General features: G+C 39.6%; 1 protein-coding gene across 8 annotated transcripts in view; it reads left to right on the forward strand.

The window, feature by feature from the left end:
- The window catches only part of ehbp1 (EH domain binding protein 1), a 145312-nt gene that overhangs the window by 89131 nt on the left and 33597 nt on the right, over positions 1-22584 (forward strand). For 6 of the 8 annotated variants that reach the window (XM_065255203.2, XM_065255204.2, XM_065255205.2 and 3 more), the window contains 7 exons: positions 3-47; positions 127-267; positions 9539-9707; positions 12526-12699; positions 16424-16575; positions 20062-20200; positions 21274-21374. In XM_065255203.2, coding sequence (XP_065111275.1) covers positions 3-47; positions 127-267; positions 9539-9707; positions 12526-12699; positions 16424-16575; positions 20062-20200; positions 21274-21374 — 921 coding nt within the window. The remainder of the gene's footprint in view (positions 1-2; positions 48-126; positions 268-9538; positions 9708-12525; positions 12700-16423; positions 16576-20061; positions 20201-21273; positions 21375-22584) is intronic. The other 2 variants (XM_065255207.2, XM_065255208.2) reach the window with 1 other exon arrangement.

The following is a 22584-nucleotide window of genomic DNA, read 5'->3' on the forward strand; positions in this document are numbered from 1 at the left end:
AGCGGGATGTTGTACTTGCCCCAGCATCTAAAACCAATGAGGAGAAGGTAAAACAGATTGTGGTTATGCTATAAATGAACACACTAGAAATTGTACCTAACCATAAAATCTTGATCTCTTTTGCAGAAGGTTCTGTCCCGTCAGGAGGAATTGAAAGAGCGGGCCAGGCTGCTTTTGGAACAGGCCCGTAGAGATGCTGCAATGAAGGCCGGAAACAAAAGCGGCACCAATGCACAGTCACCCACGCACACACCGCCGATTATCGATGTGAGTTCATATGTGTACCGATTTCACTATTGGTGAGAGAGTTTCATAAAGGAATTGGTTTTGTTGCTGATGGGATGATGTTTTCTAAATATCTAAACATGAATGCGCTAGTTGTTGATGCACTATTTTTAATTATTTGTATTTATTTGTATTATTTTTAAGTCACATTTAAGACACAAGTATATCTAAACTTGTTCACAGACATTCAGTGTCTTTGCAGTGTCTCCTTTTAGGACTGTGTTCTGTTAGAAAGAGAGTCAGAGACAGTAACCAATAGCTTGCATGCTAGACTCTCTCTCCTTCCAGCAGACTCTTGTGCTCTCATTTCCCACAGGACAGGAATTTACAAGGGTTACACAAGGGATCCAGGTAGGCATACAGAAGGAGAACATCAGACACTAAATAAACCAGCTCTACTCAACTGAGCACCACAGAACGTCTGATCCCTGATGGTGTAACCCTTAAAACACTTTTGGGCCACATCCAACTATTTAATTTCTGCACACATTTTGTTTTTAAGGAAAATTGTGTGAAACGTAGTAAAGTGAACATACAGAACCATGGGAAGCTTCTGCTGACCATAATGGAATATCTGGAATTTGTGAGATTTATTCCAACGTTTTGCTGCACAAGTTTTTAAAGGAAATGAGATGCCCTTGAATGACATGCATAAGAAAGCAAAGTGATGAAACAGAAGGGCACCTTAGTGTGATGCTCGCCTAAATTAAGTATTTTTCAAAGATGTCAGAGGAAGATTTATTTTTGTTCTGATTCTCTCTCTCTTTCTCTCTCTCTCTCTCTCTCTCTCTCTCTCTCTCTCTCTCTCTCTCTCTCTCACGCAAAAGTCCTCTGTGTTTTGATAAAGGAGAGATGGTCCTTGTCCCGTAAATTAGCCATGAATTAGCGTTCTCTGTGTGTGTTCAGAGCGCCTTCATCCCAAGGACGATGTGCTAATGAGGCTTCAGTGCATTAGCGTGCTGGAATATTGAATTGTTTCACTTTTTAATAGAAAACATTGATCAAAAAGGAGCGTGGCTTGGCACGCTGGTAATTGTTAGTGATTTAGATTAGATTAGTTGATGACTTGTTTTGATTAGTAAGCCCTGTTATCTTATCAGTGGCCTCTGCATGAAGCTCCTCCACTAAGACGAGACTTTACGCTTTAGCATTCAGAGGGAATATTTTAATTAAATTAAGACTTGCTGCATTCTTACAAAGAGAAGATAGACAGGCAGGGGTGAAAATGAGGATGGATGTTCTCAAGAGAGTCAACAGGGGCATCAAAAATATGTGTCTGAACACGGCAGGGTTTTTTTAAAAACAGGACTGTGAGTTTATCTTGGCAACATTGCTAGAAGTTAGCATTCAGACTGATTTTGTTAGAGGTTGTTAGAGGATGACCGGTGGGCCAATCATTGTCCATGGTCACTGATGTGTTTCGGTGGGCTCAGTAGACCCACCCCTCTCATCAGAACTGGTGTGTTACTCTTGTTCATTTACATGCCAAGTTAATTGTGCTTCATGTGCTCTTTTGCTTTGATCTTTGCCACCATTGTCTGCTTGTCTCTCTCTTTCCCTCTCTACATCATTCCTTCCCACCTCTCCTGCTCTATGTAAGCTCTACTCTGTCTGTGTGTATGTTGTGACTGATGTTATGGCCTTTGATAGTTGAATAACAGTATAAATTGTTCAGCAGTGGTCATTATACCTTCACAATCCATCAGGAGCAAACCTCTGATCCACTCTCATGTTATGCAACCCCTGTTGAGAGAAAATCGTTAATTAATGAACCATTAGAAGGAAGCACAGCAGCTAACGCTAACATATATTTTTGCGCACATCTTTAACACTTTTTCAGGTATTGTCAGTGTACCAAAACGAGTAAAATTTCGTAATTCCAGTTTTGACGTTACAGCAAAATTATTAAAATAATATTTATATTAAGATTGTAATTGACTCCACCTTGGCATTCCTCACCCACCATGGGCCAGCTGAAAGTCAGAATCTTCCAGAGAGCCGGGTCAAATTTATGATTTAGGGGAATCATTTTTATTTATGTAGTCATTTTAAATCATAAAAAGGGAAGGAGGGAAGCAGGAAAAAGGGGACAGTGCGTTTCTTCAGATTTTCTCAAGCATTAGTTGATCAGTGCAGTAATTTCACAGCGCTTTGGCCAGGGTAATTATGGAGGGTATGGAAAGAGCAAGAGAGAAAAATAGAAGGAGAGTGGGGGAGGAAAAAGAGAGGGAATAGATTCCAGGTGAGCTTACTTGTGTTCACTGACTCGTTCTGATTAGTTTAATTGGACTGCGTTTGATTTTCACCGACGAGGTCCTGCTTTACCCTCCCAGCTTTTTTCTGTGTCCTGAACCCCCCAACTTTCTTTCTGTGTTTCTCTCTCTCTCTTGTACATTCACACTGTCTCTCTCTCGTACTCCCTGTCTTTGTGACAGTGCTTTGACTTTTCTGAGCTGCCTGTGACCCTCCCTCTCAGAGAGAGACGGAGCAAACCTTTGAAGTCTTTAGTCTTGGAATCCCTGTGTGTTTGTGTTTTTTGGTAACATTGCACCTGTCACGTCTTGTTTTCAACCTTGTTTATCTGCAAGATATTTATAGGCATGAAATGATGTATGATGGTTTTTATGTGTAAAGCCATTGTTTTTACATATTTGTACCACATATGCCAGTGATCTCCATAGTCGACAGTCGTTAGTGTCGGCCCACCTCTGATGCGTGAGAGTCAGTGGGAAGGCCTGGGGAAGACCAATTGTCCCAGCAAGCACCAGAGACTCAGAGTTAATTGGGCCAATTAGGCCACAGTCATCCTCCTGTTCTCTGTTCTATGGGCCTGACGTGCACAAAACAATTCTCCCAGACTTTCAAAGGAGCCGTGGCTGTGCCTTCCTTTTTAACATGCTGACATGACTATGTAGTTGTCTATCTCTCTCTCTCTCCCACTCACTGCATTCCAGTTGTCATTTGAGTTTGAAAAACTTGCTTTTTCTTGTAGAGTCTCCTCTAATAAAACAGAAGGTAGTTGAAGGTGTGTGTGTGTGCTGGTGTGTGTGGAGATCAAAGGGGTTTGTTGGAACAAAGTAACTGTGACAGAGACAGGCAGAGAGAGAGAGAGAGCAAGAAAGAAAGAAAGACAGAAAAGAAAGAAAAAATGAAAAAGAGACTGCATTCAATATCTATGAGTTGTGATGAGTCATTCCTCTCTTCACGTGTTTGTGCGCTCTCTCTCTTTATTACTCTCTCTCACTCACTCACACATGCACACCTCCTTTCTCTATCTATGTTTTCACTGCTTTTAAGTCACCCATTCTTCATTACTAAGTCTTTCTCCTATGAATAAAATATGAAGGATGGGAGCGTAAATTTTAAGTAAATTTTGATATGAAATTGCAATTGTTTAATCCAGTTATTTCAGTGAGGCTCAAAAGTGTTTGTTTAGAGCAAGAGAGTGAAAGAGAGAGAGTGCTAAGCATCCGTGTGTCTGTGAACACTTCAATTAAGAAAAGTAGGTATAAGCATTAATACAATATTTTCCAATAACCTGTTGATTTTCTGTTGCATTAATACATTTTATTGGTCATGCGCCAAACCTTCTTAATGACTAAAAGTTTTTGTCTGTCTTGACTTTCTAAATTGTTTCTTTCCGAATGAATGTTACAGCTCTTACTGTGAATAATTCATCTGTGCACATTGTTTCAAATTATAATCCAATGATTCACTCCACAAAACACAAACAATGCTTATCCTTATATGCCTATCCATGCTCAGACATCTGCCTACTTTGACTAGCTTTTACCAAGTGACAAATGAATTTGTCTTTGTAGAATAATACCAAAAAATAGTTTTTGGTTTTATTTGATTTAACAAAAGCGAAAAATATTGGAATTATATTGCAATAAAAACTAGTCACAATTATATAGTTGTTTTTCCCCGATACATGCACCAACAGTGCAGACCAAATAATTTTTCATGATTCAGTCAATTTCTGGTCAAATGAATGAATTCAGAACCTTCATTTTACTGCACTTTCATATTGAACATCAACAACATTACAAAAGGCAAATGTTATTTCGTGTTGACTTTTGTGTCTGCTGTTTGTACTTTGTTTTTGAACCTGTCTGGTGTTGCATAGAACAGTTTGTGGTGAACGGCTCTTTCCGCTGAGTAATTATCTTGTCGCATAAAAGGCCAAGTTTTTATGCCGCTCACACATAAGCTGCCTGTTGGACTTGTTCATCCACTACATTTTCACCTGTGCCAATCGGATGCCTTTCCAACTGCCCACATTCAGCTGTGTGAATAGTATTGACACAGCTCTCTAAAACTTTTGCCTCCGGCTGTCTGAAAACTACATTTTAATCTGCAAGTTTTATCCTGTTTTGTTTTGTCTTTCATGGTTTTGAAGTCTCTCGTTCTCCCTCCACAACTCTTTATATTAACACTAACCCTTTATTCATGTATTTGATCTTATATGCCCTCATGAGTTGTGTGTCTGTGTATGTTCAATCCCAACTGTCTCTTTAAGTTACAGACCTGACCTGTAGTCTTTATCCTGCCATCACTTAAATGATCATCTCTACTTCTCCTCCCAAAATGGCTTGACAGGGTTTTTCTGTAAGCCGAATGCTGAGGGCAGGCTGTGTAGCCCGCGAGACATCTGCTTCTATCTCTCTATTTATCTCTATCCCCTCACGCCGCACCAGTATCATCTACACACATGCAGAAGCATAATTATGCCATCTACAACGGCCTTTGATAACATGTACAGTTTTCTCCTTAATTCTTTATCAAATGCATTGATCGTGGTGTATGTGCATTGATCCAGGAACCACATCTGCAGCCCAGTGATAAGGCCACTCTGGCATCTCTCGCTTTCCCATTCCCTCTCTCTCTCGTTTGGCTAGAGGCTAAAGCAGGCTGCTGTTGGATTAGTCGATGCTCAACTACTTGCATTTTAAGTTGACACCTCAACACCAAGCAGAGGCCACATTACAGAAGAAAAGCCGCCCACCCGTCCATTCGCTCAATGCTTTCCCTTCCGTAAGCTCTCACTCCTGCGCTCTCTCTCTTTCTCGACTACATATAATTGGATTTGTGAACGGGAGCAGTCGAATGCTTCCTTTAGAATAGCCGGGGACACAAGGTGAAGTTTTCTCATTACAGACCACGAAGCCAGGGGACAGATCATAGCCGATCTGTATTTTCCATTTAAAGAGGACAGTAATGGAAGAGAAGGAAGAATAAAAGAGAGGAGAGTATGGAAAGAGAGGAAGGTGAATAGGACACGGAAGTCTCTTTATTTCACAGGTCACTTTCTAAAGGACAAAGTGGAGGGGTTGATGAGTCCCAGCCATGGCAATGTTTTCATTTTCTAGAACTTTTGACTTCAAAAACTGATTCATTCATATTTGTATGCTTTCATTTATTTGGGTTCTTTTCTCATAAACATTTATTTGTGTACAGTTTACATACACGTTTTCGTGTTTGTGATCGGTTTTAAGATCCAGAATCTCTCTTTTGCACTTCTTGCTTGTGTGTGTGTGTGTGTGTGTGTGTGTGTGTGTGTGTGTGTGTGTGTGTGTGTGTGTGTGTGTGTGTGTGTGTGTGTGTGTGTGTGTGTGTGTGTGTGTGTGTGTGTGTGTACGTGGCCCTCCCCTTTTCTGCACGCACAGTGTGTCATGACAAATGTATCTGTTTGTGCTTCACTGGCTGGCACCGTCTTTGGCTGGCTGGCACGGTTGTGTTAGCGCCAGGGCCCTGAGCCTCTGTGTGTGCTTAGCCGAGCGACTCCTTTCCTGGCTTGCTGCGCCCCTGTGACCCCCACCCTCTCTCCACCCACCAGCACCCCAAATGAGCAGCCAGGCTAGGGCAGCCACCCGTACCCGATGCCCACTGTGAGCGCTTCTGTCTGGGTCCCAGCTCTGCCGCCCACCCTCTCTCTGGATCTCCTGTCCAGTTCGAGGCAACAGCTCTCCATTATCTGCTTTCCACCTCTGTCTCTTTATTTTGTTCATTCCAAAAGATGAAGTCCTCCCACACATCACGCTTTCTTTTCCACCATTAACTGTGATTCTGTGGCCACCCTTGAGGTTCGTTTTTTTTGTTTCTTTACTTGTTTTTGTGTACGCCTTCATTATCCTTGGAGATCAGCAGCTGTGAGGTTGGATAGGTCACCGATGTCTCTCGCTTCTCTTCCTCTTCATTTTGCATTCTCTGTGTCTTTTTCTCACTCCATGCATGGCCCAGTTGGAGAGTCCAGACTGAACAGTCAGGCTTCAGTGTAGCTGAAGAAGAGCCACTTGAAGTCCATCTGAAGAGTCATTAAAGAAATCTCTTCATAAGAGGACAGACAGTTTCACACTTCATTGCTGCTGTGAAAGTGGATCGTTCCATAGTGATTATTATGCACATCGTACAAGGTTGATTGATGTTAAGGGAAACTTTCAATGATGATTGTTTTAGTCAGTTTCTGTTTGGGTCATGTTGGCCTCATATCTTTCTCTCTCATCTGATGCTTGCATCTTAACAATTAAACACATTAGTATTCAGATTTAAAAACAATGTATTATTGAAATACCAAATTTCAGTACTTCATGCCGAGTAAGTAGAGATGCATTGGTTTATTTTGAAATTTTGTGTGAATAGACCTTTTTGACCACTTAACGCTAATCATCGACCTTCCCTTTTTATGTCATTTTACCTATTTAAACTGTTAACCATTGTGTCTGCGTGGTTTGAAGCATCCTTTTGCTGTCGTTCTTCACCTCATTAATTTTCTTTGACTGCAGTATTACAGAATATTTCCAGAGTTGCCTAAAAGCAGTGTACACTGGGCCCAATGGTAATCCTGTCCTCAGGGCACACATTGACACACAGCGAATGTAATTTTCAGTGCTAATGGCTCGCCCAACCCTGAATCGCTGTATGTAAAATAGTGTGTCGAAGGATGTGTGCCATGGTACCTGCGAGTTTGAGCTGATCGTGTAGCATTTTAGACTCTAACCATGGAATATGGGATATTAACTTCTATAATGAGGACAGGGCAAATATTGTTACATATTGGAGACAATTTTCTCACCATGATAGTCACACAGTTCTGTTCACATACGTATTCTGCTGTTCTGAATTATCTCTAGTCAGAGCAAGTGTATTAAGATATTGGAGCACTGTGGCACATCCACTTGTCACACACTCAAACAAGCACACACAAACAATTCAGCTTTTGCAGAAACGCCCCTGTGATTTCAGGTGTAACTTGGCCTTTAGATTTGTCTTGCTTGTTCAAATTACCCTGAGACTGCCTGGGGCAGACCCCGCCAAACTGCTCCTGGGATTCTTTCATCTGCATCTCTCTCTGGTTATTGTCCTCCTGAACAATGGCTTTAGACAAACAGTTTCCACAGAAACAGGTGAAATTGGGTTAATTAGCTGAACGCTTTTGTAATGCTTTTTGTTTAATTCACATCTGCTCTAGAAACCTGTAAGCACCTTAGAAACATTGAAGGAAAATCTTGGCTTGGTTGGTAAAATAATATTAGGCAAAAGTTAAATAGAAATCAGGCATTGTTTAAAGCAAGGTAATGCAGTTTTTTTTTAATCTGTTCTGCTTCACTTCGAAATTTGTCACAGTACATTACTGTATGTGCATGGTTGATACTGCTGCCCTGCATGACATTTTGCGTTATTTAAATAATGCAGTTGGTAAATTGTTTTTTGATGTATTAATACAGTTGTTCTCAAACTTTTTCGATGTGCGCTCCCCCTGGTGTACGCTGCATCCCTTCATGGCCCCCAAAGAAAATTTATGACATAAAACATTCCAAACCTTAATATTTTAATTAAACAAAACATTAAATTATGCAGTGTAGTGCTGTCGGTTAGTAGCCTCATTTATCTGAGGTTTAATTACATATAAATTATTGTAAATTAATGTATTTTATAAAATGTCATTAAACCGGGGCCAGTTTGAAAACCACTCTATTAATACATACACTTATCTAAAGGATTAGTAGGAACACCTGTTCAATTTCTCATTATTGCAATGGTGTAATGGTCTGGGAATGTTTTCTTGGCACACTTTAGCCCCCTTAGTGCCATTTGGGCATCGTTTAAATGCCACAGCCTACCTGAGCATTGTTTCTGACCATGTCCATCCCTTTATGACCACCATGTACCCGTCCTCTGATGGCTACTTCCAGCAGGATAACGCACCATGTCACAAAACTTAAATCATTTCAAATTGGTTTCTTGAACATGGCAATGAGTTCACTGTACTAAAATGGCCCCCACAGTCACCAGATCTCAACCCAATAGAGCATCTTTGGGATGTGGTGGAACGGGAGCTTCGTGCCCTGGATGTGCATCCCACAAATCTCTATCAACTGCAAGATGCTATCAAAATATTTCAAAAAAATGCTTTCAGCACCTTGTTGAATCAATGCCACTTAGAATTAAGGCAGTTCTGAAGGCGAAAGGTGGTCAAACACAGTGTTAGTATGGTGTTCCTAATAATCCTTTAGGTGAGTGTATACCTATTTTTATTAAAAAAAAGTTCTCAGGCCTAATAGAATGAGTGCAACCAAATTCCCTTTAAGGAAGTCGCGCCACTCTGCAACCATGTTTGCAAAGCATCTGGGTAGTTATTTTAGTAATGCAAGACTAAAGTCCTATCTACAGTACTTAAATGGGGAAAGACGGATATCTCTAAAATCATGTGTGTAACAAATTTCTAACCAGCAATTAAACCTGAAATTAACAGTACCATAACATTTGTTTCTCAAGCTGAAATTGCTCATTCATAGCAATAGCAGTGCCCAGACTTGTTATATCTATTATCTTTGGTGCAGCCTGTTTAAGTGAAAGAATCTGTGTTATATCATATGTTTTGTTATTCGCATGTTTGTTCTGCTATCGACATAATTTTATTTGGTGAGGTCTTTAAAAAGCCTTTGATTTTAACAGCAACCCTTTTAACAGCAACCCTTAGTCAAAATATACTCGTGCACAACAAAATAACACTCCAGCAAATATCTCCGGTTTATTATGTCTGGACCTATACAGAATCAATGACAAATAATCCATGCAGTGAATCTCTCACTCTTTCTAAGGGCCTGCCTGGGACCCTCCATCCCAGTTAGTAAAAAAGCTGCTATCACTCAGATCTGATAGGAGAGAGGAGTGAAAATGGCATTTCTGTCAATTACTTGAGATGGCATCCGCTCAATAACCCCCCTCCTCCTGTTTGTGTGTGTGTCAGGAGCGTGATGAGGAACGACGCAGGCAGCTGCGAGAAAGAGCCAGGCAGCTGATAGCGGAGGCGCGATCTGGGGTAAAGATGGCTGAACTGCCTCTCTACACTGACTCCACCTCTATTGCCTGTAGTGCAGCTGGGAGCAACTTAAAAGGAAGGTCAAAGACAGCTGGAGGTGAGTACAGGGGGGCTTTTATAGACCAAACGCACACATACAGTACACTTACAATGCATAAACACACGGGTGCATGCATACACACTTTCTTATAATCATGCGTGTGCACGTACGAATCTGCATGCATTTACTCTGAAATACCAAATAGGTTTCTGGGCGTTAAAGAAAAAATTAAAATTCTGTCATTATTTATTCACTCATTTTTCAGCCTCAAGCGCATTTATTTTCTTTTGTCAGTGTAACAAACAGCTAGATATTTTGAATAATCTTCACGCAAGTTTATAATATGCAAAGACGTTTTGCTAAATGCTAAAAAGTCACCAAACATGCACCATTGAAGTTTTATAAAAGTAGATTTGTAAGAAGCCCTCACAAAATTCAAGATCAACCAATTTAACCAATTTAACCAATAACGAGTTGTTGTCTGTAACACATTATATGGCTGTTTTGTTTGTTTTTTGTGGTCACAATCCTTTTTGTATGATAAAGAATCAGTTGGGTAATTTTTTCCCTGTTTCCCTATTATTACTGGCTCCCTACAGACTTGAGAGCATTCCCAGCAGAAGCTGAACTGAATGCTTGTGTTTGGCTTCTGAGATGTTTAAAGTGTTGTTAAATCATCTGTGTGTGTGTGTCAGTGTGTCCATTAAGATCAGTTTGTGTGTCCATGAGTGGCTTTTAGCCCGTATGTGTGGCAAAGTATGTCATTGTTGCTCAAACCATAATAGCAACCAACACGGCTGCTTTCAAGGCCAAAGGAGCATCACATTAAAAAACATAACACACCTTACTGTGCTAAACTAAAATTTTAGGTGTTCACAAAGGGCTGCACTTCCACTTGTTCAGGCATTCACTTTCCACATAATATTTCGGGAATACAATAGGAAAACTCTGAGCATCTGACCGCAGCCAATGGCACCCTGTTCCCCAGAAAACACCAGTCAACTTGGCCCCAATCATGACCATCATTATAAAAAACATGCTGGGTAATCAGCGGCTCATTGCCTACGGAGGAAACCCGTGGACCACATCTCCTTCTTCCCTGCCACCCCACTGTGTTCCGTGTTATCATCAGCCACCATTTCTCCTTTTAGTTCACATTACAGGACAATGAGACTGCCCGTTAGCGTAGCGTTATCCGCTGGGTGTACTGCATGGAAACAGTGGGGCATTAGCATAGCGGGGCGGCTACAGCGTGTTATTAAATGTGTTTACGCTGAGGGGTGTTCGCGTTGTGGCTAGCCGCTGCGTATAATTAAAAGTGTGTGCACGGAGAGGGCTGTTAGCCGCGCGACTAGGTGTTGTTTAATACGTGTAGAATAAGAGAGGTGTTAACATAGCGGGCTAGCCGCTGTGCCTAATTCTGTGCCGGCTCATGTCCGTGTGTACCATTTCCCAGCTCAAGGGGAGACACAATATTCCCGTTCCTTTTATCTCTTTCATCTCTGTCTCTTTGACGCCCTCCATTTTCTCTTCATCCTCTCCCCGTCCGCTTAATAGTGTTCCCTCCTCTGCAATCACGTCTTTCTACTGGTTTACCGTGGCTCAGAAATGCCACAAAACACCTTTCATGGCCCACAGAGGTGGACACACGTGTACAGGCTGGCAGGTAACGCGGGTCAACAGAAAATCAGCAAGAGAGGAAGGGAGAAATGAGCAGGAAAGAAACGTGGCAAGGTTTACATTTGGCCTTTCGGGCTGTTGAACTCTGCTAATTGTAGAACTCATTAAAAATCAGGTCTGAGGAAAATGCTATAGGCTTGATGCACAAGGCCTGTCGTGCAGAACGCATAATCCCACCCATACCGACACACACACACACTCATAAACACTCAGCTGTAATTCTGAGGGAGCTCAGGCTGAGTAGAGCGAAACATTCACAAGCAAACTTTCAGCAACTCCAGCACCATGCATTCTGTTAATTAGCTTAGGTGTGTGTGTGTGTGTGTGTGTGTGTGTGTGTGTGTGTGTGTGTGTGTGTGTGTGTGTGTGTGTGTGTTTCACTGTATCATGGAAAGTAAATTAAAAAGAAGGATAAAGAAGAGGAAAAATGAATACCGTCACTTTTATATGCTTTCTGATGCCTCTTTCTGATTAAGAGAATTTCTCTGGGGAAGTCATGTAGCCTTTTCCTGTTTGTGTTGTCTCTTATTTATGTTGAGGTTGTTGTGTGTTTGAGGGTGGCTCTGCTCTGGTTACAATATAACTGAATGAGATCGATGTGTCTGAATTGTGTATTGTCGAGGGCTCTGTGGGATTCAGATCTGCGGATGCGGAAGAGGAACTCTGGAGGAAATTTTGCCGTCAATGCCAATTCTGCCATGCAACACATACACACACAGAATCAGCCCAATGCCAAACAATCTCAGCCCATGTGCCTTATTGTTTTTAGCTCAAACACACACACACACACACACCAAAACAGCAAAACTTGAAATCAAGAAACTCTTGTTAAATTTAGGTTTTGATGTTGATGATATTTTCTTCTAGCCCAGGCCAATATGCTGTGAACTGTAGGTTGATGCCCTCAAAACACGGCGCTTCATGACACAGCGACATAAGGTCTAACTTTGTGCAATGGGCAGACATTTGTCTAACAATAATTTTTTTGCCACAGTGCTTATAGCAGAGATATTTTACACTTCACCTTTTAGAAAATACCGTATGAACATCTTAATGATTCTGAATGGATGCATCCTCTAACTCTTGACTAACAAATTATTTTCAGCTGGAATACTACTAACATTTAACGCTTCACTAACCCTTCTCTCTCTTCTTTAAACCTTTGTTTTTCGGCCTGCTTATTGTTTGCTTGCAGATGTGGTGGATGGGGTGAGTGTGGAAGGGGAGGATGAGGAGGGCAGGAGTGAAAAAGAGGCTGCAGCATCTGTCGCTGATGATGTCACTGATACTAACCGTGACGAGGATCTCTTATCTTCATGTCTAATGGAGGATGATTTTACTAACTCTGCCAGTGACCTGGCCTCCTTGGGTAACCCAACACTGCATGAGCTTTGCTTGTGTGTTGTGTGTGTGTGACCCGTTTGCGCATGGCAAGGCTAAACGTCCAGGCTGTGGGTGTATTAGCGTGCAGTGGTTCTGTTTTCAAGTTTAGCAAGAACATTTAACCTTGTCACCTATCAGAATAACCCATCATTAATGCTTTCTTCTAATATTCTAATATCATGAGTCACATATCCCTGTTTCTATAACCTTTTAGAATTAACAGATGTTTTTTTATTCAAAATAACATTTTTGTAAACAAGCTTATTTGTTTTCAAAGATGTTTTTGTTTCATTTTGGGGGGGGGGGGTGTTAACACTTTTGAAAGGTTTTTGTTTTGCTTCACTGTGTTTATATTCTTAGTTTAATTAAAAAAACTCAAAGCGTGTCTCCTTAAAACACGTAAAGTTACTTATCATTTGCTTTCCTGTCATGTTAAGACGGTGATATGAGAAGTTTCTAAAAGAGTACTAAAAGAAGCTTCACTTGCTCCCTTTCTCCCCTGTTTTCTGATGTGTCTTATCTACATTGTTTGTTTCATTGTGTTTGGTTTGTGTTTTATGTCTGTTGTTTTGAAAATGAGGTCCATGTTTTCACAAACAAAATTGGACTGCTTTTTTCTTTGCACGGCGGCACAGTTGGAGATGCTTATAGATATTGCTTTTAGGCTTAAACACTGTGCTTTTCATTAACCCTTAAGACTGAAGGGCTGTATTTTTGAAACTATGACTTTGGGTATTTTGAAGTTGGAGTGTATTACTATTTAAGCATTCTCTGACTGTCAGAATTCAAAATTTCTAAAACACACCTTTAGTTAGGGTGGAATTGTTGTTGGTGGTCAGTCACACTTACACCTGCCCCTTCATCCAAGTTGTGCAAAGGCCTGATAAATGACTCCTATGGTGTTTTCTGAAAGAGAAAGAGAAAGAGAGAGAGAGAGAGAGAGAGAGAGGCATTCTGGGAAACAGAGAACAGGACCCACATGAAAGCTTCTTCACCTCACTTTCATCTCCAGCCCAGTTGTCTGACAGACAGAGAAAGACTCTATAGAGAATTTATGCATATTACTTCTCTATTCTTTAATATAACATTGTTAAGCTTTTTGTTCTTAGTATTTTTACTTCTATAACTTATCATTTCACTTTTAATTTTGCAATGTATACTTTATTACTTTTATTTGCACTAAGCTGCAAATGCTTTGACAATACAAATGTACGGTTTATGTCATGCAGCTTAAGCACAAATAAGTTGAAATTAAGAGGGAGAGATAGTGGAAAGGTCAGAGATTCAGCTAAACTAAAAAGAAACCACTGGAAATATACTGTAAGCATTCATAAAATAAGACACACGTGATAGACATTGGGGAGAAAAATTATATTTACACATTGGGTAGATTAATTTATCCAAAGCATCTTGCAGTAGGGGAGAGCGGGGCACAACCTAACGCTTTTTGACTTTGGCTCTATCATTCAAATATATTTAAGTTACACTGTAAACTCGGATAAGTTCTACTAACTCAAAAAATTGAGGCAACTGATTGCCGCTATTTTTCTAAGTTTGCCAACTTAAAAGTTTTGAGTACTGACAACTTTAATTCAAATAAAAAAAAATTTTTTATCTAAACTTAGATAAAGTCTTATATAAATTAAATTATATAATTTATGTAACTTAAATTGTAGTAGTAGTTTTACTTAAATATTTTGTGGCAACTGATTGCCTTGTTTTTCTTAAGTTTCCTGTACTCGTATATCTACATTTTACAATTTAACAGAACACTGTAAAACCTAACAAGTTCAGAGTACTCAAAATATTCAAGTAGACTAACTACTATTTAATTTTGTTCACAAATCACAGAAACATATCATGTGACTCATGAAAATTTGATACCAGTGAAAGTGTTTTGAGACTGAGCTCAGTACTGACTTTCACATAGGTATTGTTTATATGATAAAGCAACAACTTTTCTAAATCTCCAACATAAATAAATGTTTAACACTACTGAGTCTTTTTGTTTACTAAAAACCACATAAAATATCACTTAATTTCAAAAAATGCTCTCGTTTTGCGGGCTCATTCAAAGCATGCTGGGAACTGAACCTCCTCAACCAATGGTGTTGATTTAACTTTAAAATGAAGTAAATTTGCAGTGACAGACTCTTTCTTAGCTTACCTGGCAAATTGAACTCATCACAACCACCAAAAGTTTGTAATTATTTGCATCCAAGAGCAAATTCATCAGTTTAAAACACGTCTGAGTGCCCATTCAACGATGACGTCACTTTTTGGTAAAAACCGCCACTATAGGGCCTTGACTTAAAATATTTAATTATGGTTGAATCTACTTTTCAAGTTCCATAAACTCTTTACCTTTGGTGTAGTTGTAAAAACTCAAAGAAATATTTACTGTTAACTTAAATCTATGATAGACGTTGAATGAACTCAAAAATTATAGTTAGCTAAACTTTTTGGCACATTTTGAGTACCAGGTACTTTCTATTATAAGTTAGTTTCACTGTTTGGTTTTACAGTGTAGATTAATATTTTTTACACAATCAACACACACCTCTCTGCTACAAATGAACACTTAAAGTTTGTTTGTGGGACCTACCATTATTGTACAATTACACTGAAAGCGACAGGAGTGCAAACGTTACAACTTACCCCATAAGTGGGGTTAATTGTAACAAACGGAGGGTTTGTTGTAACACCTGCTAGAAAATGTGGTTTAAACACAAATAATTCAATAAAATTCTGTCTATATACTAAAGGTGGATATTGTTTATCTGCCTACAATAGATAGATATCCACACATTCATCCATTCATGATTCTTGTATTATGCATCAATGCATATAAATAGATTTTTTTAAGGGGTGCACAATTAAGACAAAAAATTATAATTGTTATTATAATTGTTATTTTAATACAAATTGTTATTTGTATTAACAGTTATCATCTTGATGAATAGTATTTACATTGTTTTCATTTCATTATCATTGTATACTGGAGGCTTAGTTGTAATGCTATGTTGCAACTAAACCCGCTGTGTAAACATGTTTTGAATCCCAGCTATAATTTATTAGGAGTTGCCGACATGTTTCAAAATGGTGTAATGTTTTAGGTAACAAAATAGTGATTAAAACAATATAAGGTTGGATTTGGTGACTTACACACCCAACTCATTGTAAAAAACATAAGATGAGGAAATTTACTTTTATGCCTCCAAAACACTCTTTGTTCAATATCTTAACCAAAACACATCAAAACTTTTCACTAATTTACAGGAGATCATCTTCTGATAGTAAGAGAAAAAGACCAAAAGCACAGATTGCTCGGCTTTGTATAAATATGTAATGTAGCTGCGTTACCATTAACCCCACGTTAGTTTGTGCCCCGCTCACCCCTATTTTCAAAGTATATATAAGTTTATGGGCAACTTGGAAATGGTTTTCTATTGGTTGGATGGTTACGTTTGCTGTTGTAGGTGTGCCACTCCAGCTATCTCTTAAGCAAAGTGTGTATATGGGTTGAGAAGGCCAGTTTGCTTGAGGGCAAACATGTCCATATCCCTCTGCTTATCTGTTTTGGAGATGAGTGGTCTACTGCATATAACACTTTCTCTTTTCTTGATAGTCTGACCCTCTTCTCTCTCTCTCTCTCTCTCTCTCTCTCTCTCTCTCTCTCTCTCTCTCTCTCTCTCTCTCTCTCTCTCTAGGTGTGATGAACAGCAGGCATGTGGACCTAAAGCTCAGGAAACTCACAGAGTTTCGGCCACAGGGTGGCAGCTCTCCTTCCACATCTTCCTCTTCCTCATCATTGACAGCATCTAGTACCTCACCCCTGAGCCCTGATTCAGGAAGCATTCAGGTATCTAAATATAGATCCAGCTGCTCTTACCATCTTTGGTACATTTACGTTTCCTTCAATGCATTTGGCAGACACTTTAATCCAAGGCGATTTACAGTGCAGTAAAATTATACAATTGTGCATACACAAATTATACATATACAAGTGTGAAGTTACTTTTCTAAGCGGTCAGTTTGACATACAGTGTATAGGGTCAAAAAATCCCACAGATTCAAGGCAAGATCCAGGACTAGCGACCAGAATATCATAGAAGAGGACAGATTGGTTTTGTTTGATCTACTGTCTCAGGTTTATTATAGACCATGTGTTTTATGTTAAGCCAGAATACATCAACAGGCATTAGACGTCTGTTATCCCAGAACTATGTCATATCAAACTTGACCTTTTCTGACAGAGAGAAAAGACCAGAAAGCTTTAGACGTATCGACAGCAGCGTGTGGCTCACAACATTGACATGCGCTGGATTGATTTTTTGTGTGTGTTAAATACCAGGGATCTGTGTGTGTATGTAAGAACATGCATACCTGTCTATAATTGGTGTATGACTAGTGTTTGTGTGTGTGAGCGTGTGTGCATGCAAGTCTATGTGTTAAATGACCTGTTATCTCGCTGTTGTATTTAGAGCCCCCAGGTGGTGACTACAGGGTATGTTCAGAGACCACAGCAGTATACAGTGTACTGGACTACCCTCACACCACCTTTTTACCCTTCTCTTTCTCTCTCTGCTGACAGAGGGTATTTCCTGAGAGTTGATGTTAGCTGGAACTTTGAAGTACAATGATTAATGCTGTGTTAGTTTGGGTTGGCGGCTTATTCAGAGACCTGCAGCAGGTGTGAAATGATTGGTTGAGGTAGATTGCAAAAGTAGATTCTTTTAAATGATTTGTGAATGAATTATGGTATTATTATAGCCCCAAAATGGTGCTTTTTATTCTAGTCCTTTTTTATGAGCATGAACATAGTCTTGTCCTTGTTCTGATATTCTCCTTGGATGGAGTAAAGGAATAATGCAAACTGTCAATCAATCACTTGTCATATAGAGTCATTGTACCGTAAAGATGATAATCAGTATTTATCAAATATTTAGGGATTTATGTGAGAATTAACACCCTTGTTAAGAATGAGTGCAGCAACTAGGACCAATTGAGTATTAACCCATCATAGCACCGCCATTATTGACGCATTGAAATCCTAACACCGCCGCTTTCAACAGATCCATTAGGAATAGGGCTGGATAAAGCTTTTAGTGACAATGTGTCTCTAGCGAACAGTCCAGCACCTGCTGCAGACCTGTACAACAGCCCAGGGGAGGATCAGAAGGGTTACGAACACGGCTGCTGCTGTAAGCCCCAGTTTATAGTGGGGCTTTAAAGAAAGAGCAGCTCACTTTCTCTGTCTCTCTCCACTTTACTGTCCTCATTGCGGCCACGTTGAATGGCTGATTTTTCAGATCTTTTCTTTTTTTGCTCATTTTCTTCCACCTTTACCTTTTGTAAAACAAATAAAATTAAGATCACATTTCCTCTTAAGGGATTTACAACCCAGCCTGCCTAGTACCGTGATTTTAACTGTTTAAAAAAATGAAATCAACCGCTCCCCTCCCTGGAGTATTCTTCTACGCCACAATTCCTTAAGGCCAGGGTAGAATGGTCCAGGACAGAGCCGTTTCCCCCAAGCACACACCCAGTCTTCTCAGTTGTGTCTCATTAGCAATTGTCTCTATGCACTGTGAGCCTGCTGCCGTGGTGGCGCACGATAACCGCCTGCAATGAGCAGCAGACCGCAACATTAGTCACGCATCCCAAAAACACACACGCATGCCAAAATAATACCCACCACCACAATAATGATGGGGAAGATAACCGATTCAAAAGCTCCGATCTCGATGCGGGGCTAGCCCTGATATCTGCCCCAGCCAGGGTACCAAGGGGCCGAGGGGGCAGGTGTTTTAAGGAAGGGGGTGTCTGCAGGGGTTGGAGGCCTTGGGTCCTCCGGGAGACGGAGATTCTAGCAAGGCTTTATGTTTGAATCCTGTTTGTTTTCTTTGGACTTTAACATGAGAGGAATCAGACGGGTTAAAGGGCTTAGTTGTTCTGTCTCTAGAGATCCAGGCTGTTGAATGTGTGCCGTTTTAACACATAAACGCTCACAGCTTTGGTTTTATGTGATGAGTGCATTACTTGGATTTAGGGTGGATTTAGATTTTACTTGGATTTAGGGTGTTTTTTTGTGAAATTACCAACATGTGGCTTACAGTAACTATGTTTGAAGAATGCCAGCCTACCAAAAGGAATTTCTAAGGAAGCTTATATGCTACTAACATCACCAGACAGAATTGCAAAAATAGTGACACTTTCACAATCATTTTCCAAAACTTTCCCATCATCCGCCATTGGTCAGAAGACAGATTATAGTTATAGTGTTAAAAATTCAAAGGTCATGAGTTCGAACTCGGGTAACACCAAAATGCATACCTTGCAATACATTGTAATTCGCTTTGGATAAAGCTTCTGCTACATGCATAAATGTAATGTACATTTTTCAGGTGACTTAACCTACAACTGGCTATATTATAGTTGTCTCTGTATATTAGGCTGAGATTGCTTTTTAGTCGTGAAGTTAAAATCTGCCATGATATCACAAGAAAAGCTGCCAATTAGGACATTGACAACTGTTTTCCCCCTGAATAAATAGAGGGAATCAGTTGGATAAACAGACTTAACTCTTATTATTAAAGCAAAGGGAGATCGGGTAAAATTTGGTCTTCACTAGGGACATCCTAATTGCAGCTTTGTTTTCAAAAGTTATAGTTTAGGAATAAACAGGCCAGAAGCTGTATCTGCATGTGTGTGTGTGTGTGTGTGTGTGTACGGTTGTGAATGCTTGTCTTTATTAGCTGTTTGGTACCCGTACACAGACCAGTGACCTAGCGTTTGCGTTAACAATGTTTCTCCCACTCAGTCTCAAGCAGTGGAACGTGTTCGTTAATTGCGAACTTTATTAGACGTTTCCTATTATTAACATTGCAGATGTTATTCTGAACGCTGTCGTTTCGCTTTCCAGTCTGCTTGGCTTATTGGGCCCAGCACATAATAACACATTTCAATATTGTGGTGATTGGAAGCTGCGACGAGAAGCCGCTAACACGTGTTCGCTTCCAAGACAATAGTGCTTTTAATTTGCATAATCTGAATACATTTTCTGGCTCAGGTTTTGTTGAAAGTAGACTTAATTGCCTTATTTTTTTTGTGCTTGTGAGTTAATGTGGGATTCAGAGATGTACCAAATGCTGCAGAACCTTTCTACAAGCATTCTTCAGGCATTGCACTTCGTCGTTAAACATTTCTTGGCCATGTGTGTCTAATTTGTTCTTTCCTTTTAATGTCAACTAGCATCTGAAGCTATTTTTATTCAAATGACTCTGTTCTACTTTATATTAACTGTACTTTTTCTTACCTCCCGCTTCCTTTTTGGATGTGTTTATAGAATAATGTAGATGAGCTGAACGCAGAGCGACTTCGCAGGGCTACAGAACGTCTGCGCAGTCCCGTCGTTTTCCACAAGGAGTCAGCTGTCAGGAAAACGCAACTTAAATCGTTCAGCCAATATGTAGAGACCAAGCCGGGTAAGGGGGATGCTTTACTCACTGATGTCTCTTCCTTCAATTTTACCTTGTTGATCACATTAATATTACCTCACTACTTGCCTAGGAATTAAAGGGGACAGAGAATGAAAAACCATTTTTACCTGGTCTTTGTTGAATAATGGTAGTCTACCCACATTCACAAACGTACAAAAAGTGCTAAACATGCTAAACATCTCAGTCTCATAGAAATTCCTCTTTTAGAAATGTCAGCCCGAAAACGGCCCAATCTGAAAAACTGATGCTTATGACATCACAAGGATCTAACTGCCTCTCCACTTTAAAATAATTGGCTACATTTTTTGAGTGGCAGCAAAGTCAGCCAATCAGTAATGAGATTGCAAGTTAAGCCAGTAGGGGGAGCCAAATAGGTGCAAAACCACTTGTTTAAAATCCCCCACCCTAATAGAGCTATCTGAGAGAGGTTTTTAGGAAGCTTCTAAGGCATTAAAGACCCAAACAAAAAAATGTTTGTCTACATGTCACATCACAGAACAATGATAAATACTCTGTTCAATAATTCTATGTCACCTTTAAATAAACAGACATAAAATTGTTACTTTATTATATGCAATGTAGACCATTGAATGATCTGAGACACATGAGTGTCAGATTGGTTCCCAGAAACTACAGAATTTTGCATTAGAAAAATCAGACGTTTTCCAAAAGGCTGTTAAATACATTAACATGTTTAATGCATGAAGATGGTCAAGCCTTTAACACCTGGGTTTGTTTTCATATTACAAGCAGGTCTTCCAATTAGGCTTAATCTAAAGATAGCAATGAAGTGTCTCTTAGAGGCCTTCCAGAGTATTAACAGTTTGATAACAGCTGTATGAGGTGTTTTATATATGCCTTGTGATTGCTTTAATGCATATATCAGATCTGACTGATTGGTTTTAAGGTCTTCCTTATGTATTTAAATTGGGTTCTTCTAATAAAAAATCTGTCTTTCTATTCATCAGCCATTTTGTCCTGGTGCCCAGGTATGAACGAACTTTATCAACATTTGACATCTCTCTTCTTTTCTCCCTCTTTCTCTTTTTTCCCCTCAGAGGTTAAAAGGCAGAGATCAGTACCTGAGGATCTAAAGCGGACAGTCGAGGAGAGAGGGGCTTTGACAGAAACGGAAGGACGAAAGCCAACTGAAGATGAAGTACTTCATGCATATTTAAATTCTCTGTCAGGGCTGCTCGTTCTACTGCTGGGCGTAATACAGAGCCGTAGTTACACACATGTAGTCATTTTTTACACTGATGTGAATCTGTTCTTCCTTAAAGATGAAGTTGCTGGTCAAATTACAGGAGACTGCTGGTTCTTGATAATTAAGATTTGAAAAAATAAGGCTAACATTTGCACACAAAAAAATGTTTCAGACGTTTTTTGTTTGCTTTAGATTTACACTGTCCACAATTCTCTCTCTCCCCTAATTTTCAATACTCACTTATTTATACTGTATCATCAGTCAAAACCTACTCATTCGTTATTATCTCTGTTTCCCTCATTGTATAATAATAGTAAACTTTTTATGAAAAAAATGAAAGTAACTGAGTGTACATCTCCAAGGGGCGATTTCCTGGACAAGGCTTCTCCTAGTTCCAGAATAAAAAGCATGTTTAAACTGTCTTAATTTAAAATCATCTTCCACCGACATATCTTAACCAATATCAGTGCCATTGTTTTGTCTCAAGATGCACACCAGTAATGTTTTTTATAAGGTTCGTTTGTAAAAACTACCTAAATGTCCTAATATAACTAAGGCCGTCCTCCAGATTAATCTAGACCCTGTATGGGAAAATGCCCAAGTGTTCAGTAAAGCTTCACATAGATTTTAGCATTCTTACTCAAAGCTCACGTAAAGTACTTAACACTGTAAAAATTTTTGGGTTGTTTTTAAAGGGATAGTTCACCCAATCATCATTTAATCACCCTCATGTTGCTACAAACATGTATAAATTTATTTGTTTTGATTTACATGAAGGAAGAAATGTTTGAGAAATGTTTGTAACCAAACCGTTCGTGGACCCCATTCACTTCCAAAGTAGAAAAAAAGAATACTACGGAAGTAAATGGGGTCCACAAACGGTTTGGTTACAAACATTCCTCAAAATATATTCCTTTGTGTTCATCAAAACAAATGTATACAGGTATGTAACAACATGAGGGTGAGTAAATGATGACAGAATTTTCATTTTTGGGTGAACTATCTCTTTAACCCAGGGCTGGGTAACTATTGGACAGAACAAATTTCTGGGTTAAAATGACCCAAATAATGGGTTGTTTTTACCCAACTGCTGGGTTATTGTTAATCAACCATGTTGAAACAACCCAGCAGTTGGGTTAAAACAACCCATTATTTGGGTCAT

This window comes from Paramisgurnus dabryanus, chromosome 17, assembly GCF_030506205.2.
Source record: "Paramisgurnus dabryanus chromosome 17, PD_genome_1.1, whole genome shotgun sequence".
Lineage (NCBI taxonomy): Eukaryota > Metazoa > Chordata > Actinopteri > Cypriniformes > Cobitidae > Paramisgurnus > Paramisgurnus dabryanus.